The sequence below is a fragment of the Gymnoscopelus braueri genome (genome assembly GCF_963280865.1).
Source record: "Gymnoscopelus braueri genome assembly, chromosome: 9".
NCBI classification, from domain to species: domain Eukaryota; kingdom Metazoa; phylum Chordata; class Actinopteri; order Myctophiformes; family Myctophidae; genus Gymnoscopelus; species Gymnoscopelus braueri.
The window spans coordinates 32,820,204-32,829,483 of NC_137610.1; the positions used below are offsets into that span (position 1 = coordinate 32,820,204).

Consider the following 9,280-nt stretch of genomic DNA (forward strand, 5'->3'; position numbering starts at 1 on the left):
CATATTTATAAGCGCGGTCACGGATAGGCTACTATAACACAATAGAAAAACGTAGCCATACAGTGAGTTACCCAAACAGAACAGACCATTACGCACGCCAATCAACTGTTCAGAAACGCCTAAAAACATACGCCATGGTTATTTTTTTGGGGAGGAAAAGCGGTTTAACTAATGAAATCCAACACACCAGTGCCAATGGGTCTGTGTGGGAGTAGCTCACGAATAGGTGCCAAGGAAGATAAAGTAGGCTATCGGCAAATAGCGCTGCTGGGGACTTTAAAACAAAGTTTTAAAAAAAATCCCGTCTTTGAAATGGCATTCGAGGTCCAGTCGTGGTTTGGAATTCAAATTACGGCAGGGAAGACTTCGCACCGTCTCGGGAAAATCGCTTGTCTATACTCAGCAAAAACTTGCAAACATGACGCGCTGCTGTAACATACCAGAAAGAGTCAAGAGAGACGCCACTTTTACATGAGAAAGCAGAACCGTACCTCGTCTGTTTCGTTGTCCTTCAGTCCGCCTGTCATGCTGCCGCGCGCCTCACAGTGTTAAAGAGGATGAGCGCGTTTAACAGGCAAGAAGATAGGAAGTTAACTGAAGTCAAGTGGGAGGCGGAGGGGACTGAAGAGAAGCCAGGGGGCTCCTCTGACTGACTGCTGGGTTAATTCCTGCCCAGTTTTCTATACGTGACACGCATGTAATGAATGCTAATGCCAGGGCTGTGAGTGAGAAACTCGGTGCGGGTGCGCTCTCCTCTCACATGTCAGTTGCGCGTCTTGTTGTAGCCATCTGATAGTCACCTGCGCGCACATGGGGCATCTGAGTGGAGCCCGAAACTGTCTTAAAGGACGACTTCTCCCATTTTCAACCCATCTTCATATAATTGGTTCTCACTAATGCTCATGATACAATGGTAAAAAAAAATCTACTTTGTCTGTGTCTCAGAGGAGGGCTGTGGACAGTTCAGAAAGCTGCCTACCAGTGACATCATCATTATGCAGGTTTTTGTAATAATATTTTCGAACAAGATTTTTTTTTTTTGTGTGTTTTAATTACGCAAGAACATTGGCTTCCATTTTAGCATGCTAACTTTCCAGGAAGAAAGCCTGCAGTTTCTATAGCTTGGATTCCCCATTGATGATGTCACTGGTAGGTGGGTTTCTGAACTGTCCACAGCCCTCCTCTGAGACACAGAATGCCAGCATATCATAATGAGCATTAGTGAAGACCAATTATATGTAGATGGGTCGAAAATGGATGAAGTCGTCCTTTAACTTGTCATTCAACACCAGTGACATTACCAACTGTTCAGGAATACCAAAACGCTCGCCCCAAAACACAGTCGCCCCGGGGCAAATCCGGCGGTATTCACCTGGTAATATTCCTAAACGTAACCTCAGTAAAACGGTTGCCAAAACCTAACCTTATTCCTAAACGTAACCTCAGTAAAACGGTGCCAAAACCTAACCTTTTTCCTAAACTTAACCTCAGTAAAACTATGGCGAACCCTAAACTTATTTCTAACCTTATCCTCAGTAAAACAAATACAAGAAACGCTGGTCCACGGAAAAAATGGGGGCGAGCGTGTTTTGGGGTGAGCCTTCCGGTTACCCTGTTCAGTGGCAGAGAAACTGACTGATTTCAAACATATAATTAATTGTGCCTATTTGGCCTGATTGCAGCTGGCATTTCCTTGGTTACTTTACTTCATTATTACCTGTTTATAAGTGTTGTTTTCATTACCAAGGTCATGTTGCCTGCCAGTCACTCTAGTTTGTGTACATTCTTATATATCAGATGACGCCCAGGGCGACTCACCTTGAAATGACACCAGTTGATATAGCCTACAGCCAGGAGTGTGTTTTGATTTCAACCAGACGATGTGACAGCAGTTTATTTATCTGATGGGCATCACGTTGAATAGAAATAACACAATGAATGGTGTCATAGTTTCATGACAAAATCTTATCTGTGGATTGGGAACTAAGGGGAACAATGATTCTGATTATATATTTTTTTATCATGCAAATGATATCATCAAAATGCTGCATGCTGCTTGTATTTCATTCAAGGATAGGTCACAGAATGAGGTATTAAGTTGAGTCGTTTTGGTCTAAAGAGGTGTTGTGTGTGTGAGTGAAGGGTGTGGTTCTGACTTCTGAATAGTGTTGTTTCTGCTTCTTTGGCTTGAGATCACAGTATGCAGTCAGTAACAGATGCCTTTTTTGACCTTGATGGAAAGTGAAGCGTTGTGGTCCAAAATGAAATATCTTTAGACTGCCACTTGGAAAACCTAACAAGTCTTTTAGAACATGTTTGATGATGAGGTATCTGTAATTATATCAAGTGAAGTATATCCCATTAAAGAAGCATTGTGTTGTGTAGTAAGCCAGACACATGTGTTGTAGCTCTTACAACTGGAATTGATATATCATTTTGTATGCAGGGAGGTGTGCCGTTTATTGTCTGGAACATACAGTACATTTGAATACCCAAAATCAAAACAACGCAACTATCAAAGAAGTGTGTGCCCATGACATATGATGGTGGTATGAGAAACTGAGGTTAAATCAATGCTGCAGAATTTTTACACTCACAAAAAACAGGATTTTACTGTGTAGCAGTAGCATTAGTAGTAGTTATAGTAGAAGTGCTGATAGGTTTTGGTTTGAACAGTAACATGCAGGCCTCCCTGTCTCTCCAGCGCTCACGGAAAATGCATTTTCAGGTGTGTCAGGAAAGAGAACCCATTTATCAGCTTCAATTTCATAGTGTTCCAATCCCAAATTTGTGTGCACATTTTTTGTTTAGTTTCATCACTGCCAGTTTCACTTTTCACTGTTTATCCTGGATCCTGTATGAGTTCTCGCTCCTGATTGGATAAAATTAGTATCCTGACCTGAAAATGTATTTTCAGTTTACTAAAGAGCTGCAGAGACCCCTGTTACTGAACAAACCCTCTAGTCTAGCAATGATTTCTATCAGAATATAGAGCTATTCATCACTTATTTTAACAAAGAAATATCCCTTACACCCCCTCATAGCAGTAGCAGTAGTAAAAAGTGCTGCCAAAGTGTGTGTCAGCAAGACACCAAACTGGGAACCCATCGCCAAATAAAAAGGAAAAACAGCGCCCTTAGCAAGACACTAAAGGGTGATTTACACTTAAGTTGTGCAGCGGTGTCATGGCACTGAAAATAGCTGATCTACAGCGCAACTCATTGTAAAGCTTGTAACTTGGCTGTTTTCTGTGCTCAACAAAGTGCACAACCAAGTAAAACTCGGCTTAAGGTCTAAATGGAAATGTGGATTTATGTGAAAAACTATTATTTTGCCCTTTGTAAATTTATCACAAAAAAAGTTTTTGTCTGGTTTTCAAGGTGAGGTCCAGGACCCCCAGGAATCCTTGAGGGGAGTGCCCACCGAATGGACGCTTCCAGGTCTGTAACTCTGAGAGTGAACAGATTCCATCTATACACTCTCAAAATAAACACTGACGATTTTACCATGAAGGTTAGAGCCCCAAAAAAAATCATATCGGATGGGGGTCTATGGCCTAATGTACATGGGGTCCTTGATAATAAAAAAGTTTAAAATCACTGGCCTACCACTACAGAATATTCTAAACTAAAGAGAATCGCAGCGGTAAATGCGGCAGGTAGAATGCTGTGCAGGCCTGTAGGTTTATCAGTAAGCCCCCAGGCCATGTTCCATATTCCCATACCACAATCTCTGCTAAAATGTAGTGATTTACGAGTCAGTTCTGGAACATAGCTTCAGATCACAGCTCTGCTGTGCTCACCCACACTGACAGAACTGACAGAACCAAAACAGACATATACAGAAAAATAACACCTCCACCTTTTATCTGATCAGGAAGAACAATTTAATTTGTTGGTCTTAGCTTAAAGTTTTGTTAAAAAAAATACGTATAATATATGTGTGTGGTGTGGGGTCATATAAAACTTGAAAGAAAAACAAAGGTCAATAATATGCAATTCAAACAAATGATGGTACTTTCATTAAGAGTATACAAAATATACAAAATCGACTGGATTCTCCATGATTTTATAGATTTTGAATGATAAACTTATATTTTGATTCCTAGGATGGATAAATATTTTTTGTAACAAAACCCTCCAGCTTCTTTTGCCGATCTGACTTGAGGGTGTGAAATACTAATCTTGAGCACACCTGTGTTCTATTGCACAACCTCAAATTTCCTCCCAGTCAGTGAGAATCTGTACATTTCGTCGTACAACAGTCTTTAAATTAAGCATTCCACTGTATAACCAACCACGGACATACTGGCTGGCAGCTTGTCAAATAGCAGACTGACAGAACTATTGGGCTCTGCTGTTTAGATAAAAAGCCATTACTATTAGCATGTACCTATAGCTCAATCAAGCCCTCCAGGTTGGGAAGGAGTTAAGTCTTTCACCACATTGTTGTTACTCAAGTGAACTCCACTTATTATACTCCATTTATTCCCACATTACATTTCTTGTCACATATTGAGATACATTTCATTCATTACATGCTTTATCCTCCCCATGGGAGCCCACAGTATTGAATCTATAATGCTAAATCGTATGAGTCTATCCACTAGTTCTCAAATCAAATGGAATAACGACACAGCAATAACATGAATAAAGGGAAGATCAGCAAGATATGGCCTCAGTTTACTTTTTAATTTTTGGGGGGGAATATGCATGCTCTGATGATGATGCTTTTTGTCGAAACACATTTTGCCTTATGATCCAAAATTTAAAAAAGGCAACCTGAGACTGTGTGTTGCTAATCTTTGCTTTATGTCCGTCTTATGTCCTGTTTTTGACGATAACGAAGCACACCTGTCTTAAATCTCATGCATCTACTTGTCTGTCTTTTAGGGGGAAATACATCTAAAATAAACAATATGGGAATGCTGCTAACACACTTGTTTAGCCATTACCTTCTAGCAAAATAAAATTCTCATACATTTCTGTGCAGTGATGACTAAATTATTAAATCCAGGACATTATTTTAATGTAATCTGCCAAAACCCATTTGGGCTCAAGTGAAATGCAACGTATTTGGTAGCGCAGGTCATAAATTAAATTAGCCAGTATTAAGACGACATGACAACATTCATGTCCTTAAATGTGTTCAGCTCTCTTCATCTAGGTTCTCATTATACAAAACAAACAGTATTTTCAATGCTAGATCAACAGAGCAGTGTCAAAAGAGAGTCGATGATTAAATAAGCTGGCTAAGGTGTGCAATAAGCTGCATCTTTGCACCTGATATTATATACAGTATATATTATATGTTTGACAATAGCAACATATTACATCTTTTCATTACATTCAACCTCTGGCTGAATGCCTTGCAATATATACACAACACATAATAAAAAGCAGGGACTGCAAAAATAAATGTTACATCTCAAACAGCCTTAACAGTAAAAAACAAAACCCTGTTGTACTCCGGTGATGAATCCGCCTCCTTTCAGGCACAAAATAATGGAATGACGACGAGAATATCTTTTGGTCACGTAAGGTAAAATAACGTTTAAGTAACTCTTAAGTACTATAACTCTTAATCATGGTCATATTTCTAAAGCTACATGTCCCATGTTGTTGGAAACAACACAAATCATATTAAGTCTATGCCCACTTAAATCTTCGTGCATCTCAGTTTTAACAGGTTAGCCTCTTTATACCAGAATCTAACAGCTATATTCAAATGTAGCATTTTTGAAAGCACTATACTTTCATCACCCCCACCCACTCAACCCTCTCATTTTTACATCCTGATCTTTCCTATATTTCTCCCTGGACAGAGGTGGCAGTGTCAGTTGTGTGTGGTCTCAACATGAACAGAGGACAGTATTTTGCCAGCGCTGTGGTAGCAGGGAGCTATAAACGTGTCCATCAGACTTCTCCATACGACCTGGACCGACGGTACGGCCATCATGCAGCTCTGGATCACCGGCATTACAATCCTGGAGAGAAAGGGTCAAAGATTACTCACTAACACAGGTAACCGGGTATATGCATTGTCTCATCTAATCCATCACTGGAAAAGGATCCATTTTAAATGCTGAAGCAGTGGTATCTTAAAAGTGCCAGTTACCTTTCTTTTAGAAAGATCTTGAAGAACGATCAAGCTCGATTTGTATTGACTATAGAAAGATATTCTGTAAGAGAAATCCAGCTCTGTTTATACCCTCAAATTCTTATTCTAAAGCCAGGGGCTCTGCCTGAGTTTACTCTCTTCTCTGTGTTATCAAAACGATGCCATTTGTGAACCAATCAAAGGGCTTCACAACTTCAGTCACCAGTGACAATTGACCTTAGCGTCTAGATAGGAATGTTGCAAGAGTTTTGACCATGGCAGTGTGTAGAATGCCAACAAGAAGAAAAGTAATAAGATAGAGCTCACTGTAAAATAAAGAGTAACGTTATCATTAGTGTGAGCCTACTACAGTATAGACTAAACATGGGAGCAAAATTCTGAAGGAGGGAGGAGGGTCAAAACGTTTTCAAAACATTGGGGCCGTTATCACTTGGTATGTGGCACTTTAATTAAAAGGGATTTTTCCCAGAAAGAGTTGAACATTTTCATCATAACTCAGAAGTTTTAGGAGAGGTCACCATTGAACTTTGCCACAATACATGCACAATGTTATCACACGAAATAAGAACAAGCACATGCAGGCCCATTTGAAAGGCAGCTATTGTGAAAGGTACGTGAATTTCTATCCCTAACATTCCACATATGGTAGTATATTGATCAGATGAGTGGCTGCTTTATCTGCCAAGCAAAAACACAATTACTCTATTGATGAACCTGGTTAGTTAACTTTAAAGTAATCAGCCCTGAGTCCAAAACCTCGCTCAACAGTGGCAGGGATAAAGGTCACATATAAGTAATTACGAAATGCCTAAGTTGCTCACTCTTCGTATCTCAAGAATGTCCCACTCTCGTCTCAAAATAGGCCTGAGTTGCAGCTATAGTCCAACTAGATTGCCAGCTATCTGGCTGAGAATATGGGCTTTTTCCACTACCAGTGAAACTCTGCATTCTTCCCAACTTTCCATAATGTGCTGCTGGGCACTTTTGGGCACAGTTTTGATGTTGTTTCAGTGAGTGTTAAATGGACATGGTTTCTGCCTGCAAACCTGGAAAGTAGGTCTACCTGGTTCAAGTTGTGGAATGGGGATGTAGGCTATGCAAAAGCAGACAAGCTATGAGATAATAATGAAAATACACATGAAGCAACAGGGGTGTATTTTGAGTGTGCAAGTGAGGGGAACTATATAAATAACTTATGTCAGGGGGTCGAAAAGGCCAGAACAAATATAATTGCAGGCATGGAAAATTTGCCGTCTCTGTTCAAACACTGAAACAAAGTGATAGTGTGTGTATAGGCTATATGTATACAGTAGCCAAGTGGTTCTCAACCTGTGGGTCGGGACTCCCAGGGGGTACCCACATGATTTGGTTGGGGGGGGGGGGTCCCGGGGGTCCCCAGATGACAGTGGAGTAACAATTTAAGGACTTTTAAGACCTTTTTAACACCTCAAAGACAAATAAAAGAAAAAAGAATCAAAATAATCAACAAACTATACACTGGTCAAACATTGGCCAAATTGTAAAAAAAAAATCAAAAAATAAGAAAGAGGCAAACAAAATAGCCTAATCTACAAGCTCACTTTGCCAGGCATTGTGAGCCTGTAGATCTGCTATTTTCACAATATTGTTCTGTGGAACCGAAAATTGAATGCCTCAACTCCTACATTCCAAGTGCTTATCAGGGTGAGGGGGGGGGGGGTCCCCAGTTCAAATATGATCATTTTGGAGGGCCATGGCCTGAAAAGGTTGAGAACCAACCAATGCATTAATAGCCTCTAATGTGTATTCAGATTCAGTTCAAAACGTCTCGTACCAAATGTGAATACAGCTGAGCACCCCGAACACCAGTCCCAGGATGAAGGCCATAGGGACGGCCAGGACGGTGGTCAGCAGGCGGTAGAAGACGTATTTCACCAGCTCAAAGACGGCATGGCTTCCTATCCACACTCTGTCGAAACTGTGTGCTGAGCTGGGCTCCGCGATGACATCGTCAAAACCAACCTGTTGGGCAGAATAGCACAGAGACCAGAAACCTGTGTTAAAAAGTTGGCAACTTGGTTGATGTATTGTGCAGGGCTGATAGTTTTGTCGCTCTGGAGATGATGGATCGGTGGAACGCGAACGAAAGCAAGCAGGCTGCAGCTTCCAGGTATAAAGCAACTGTACAACTGTGGTTCCCAAACTTTTTAGCTCAAGACCCAAAAGAGAAATTGGATGTTTGCGCGGGACCCAAACAAGTGAAAATAGCAGACCTATTGGCTATTTTCACTACTTCTACTTTAAACATTTATGGAATTTCTTTGATTTGATTTACATTGAAAAAAATCCTCTTTTTTTTTGCATTTTATGAAAATGTTTTGAAATAATAATAATAAAAAACTGAATGTATAGGAAACAAACAAATAAATAAAGGGATATTTATTTACTCGTGACCCATACAAATTTGTCCGCGACCCAAAGATGGGTGCCGACCCACTGTTTGGGAAACAGTGTTGTACGACACGGGTTGGATTGTTACCCCGGCAGCAATTTGTTGTTTGTAGCCTACTTTGTAATTAAAACAACCATATTAGGCATGAAGAAGAATCTAGTAGTTACGGAAGGAACGTTTCTATAGCCTAGTTTCACTTTTAAACATCCAGTGTTGCCAAAACTTGCCTAATTGCGGCGCACGATGCAGACATTCATGCAGTTCTTTACCTTCAAGTGCGGGTTGATATCGTTCGGGTCCCGGTCCGGAGGAGACGTGGTGTAGGACACCTTTCCTTTCTTGGATAGGATCGGTTCTATCGACCTGTTGAACTCGTCCTCGTCCATAATGACGCTCGTGTCAAACCTCTCCTTTTCGAGACCCATGTTTAGTTTAGTGATCAGATCAGACGGTGCTGGAACTGGAGAGACTCTCAGCCAGCCAGTCAGCCTGCCTCCGGTGCGCTGCGCTCTGCGCCCAGTGAGCCAGACCCACGCCCCGTGCGGCGGGGGGCAGAGGAGACACAACAAGATACAGTCACGTCCCCAGATAGTCCCCAGGCAGCCCCAGAACCGCTTTAAAGTGAACAACTATGACAACCATTGTGCTGATAGTGGTTCCCAAACTGGGGGTTAAACCCCCCCCCCCCACCGGGGGTCTCCAAATGATTTTCGGGGCTCCCCAGATGAT

At 41.2% G+C, this 9,280-nt stretch overlaps 2 protein-coding genes across 2 annotated transcripts in view; both read right to left on the reverse strand.

The window, feature by feature from the left end:
* cav1 (caveolin 1) overlaps window positions 1-772 on the reverse strand; it is an 11,235-nt gene extending 10,463 nt beyond the window's left edge. Inside the window, exon 1 of the mRNA XM_080436975.1 lies at window positions 492-772. Coding sequence (XP_080293101.1) covers window positions 492-527 — 36 coding nt within the window. The 5' untranslated portion in view covers window positions 528-772. The remainder of the gene's footprint in view (window positions 1-491) is intronic.
* A 3,168-nt stretch (window positions 773-3,940) lies between these two features.
* On the reverse strand, window positions 3,941-9,048 carry cav2 (caveolin 2). The gene is made up of 3 exons (XM_080437844.1): window positions 8,821-9,048; window positions 7,934-8,121; window positions 3,941-5,986 (listed from the first exon to the last, which is right to left on the reverse strand). Exons 1-3 carry the CDS (start codon window positions 8,974-8,976, stop codon window positions 5,836-5,838), a joined length of 495 nt encoding a protein of 164 aa, XP_080293970.1. The 5' UTR covers window positions 8,977-9,048; the 3' UTR covers window positions 3,941-5,835.
* Window positions 9,049-9,280: the final 232 nt, after the last annotated feature.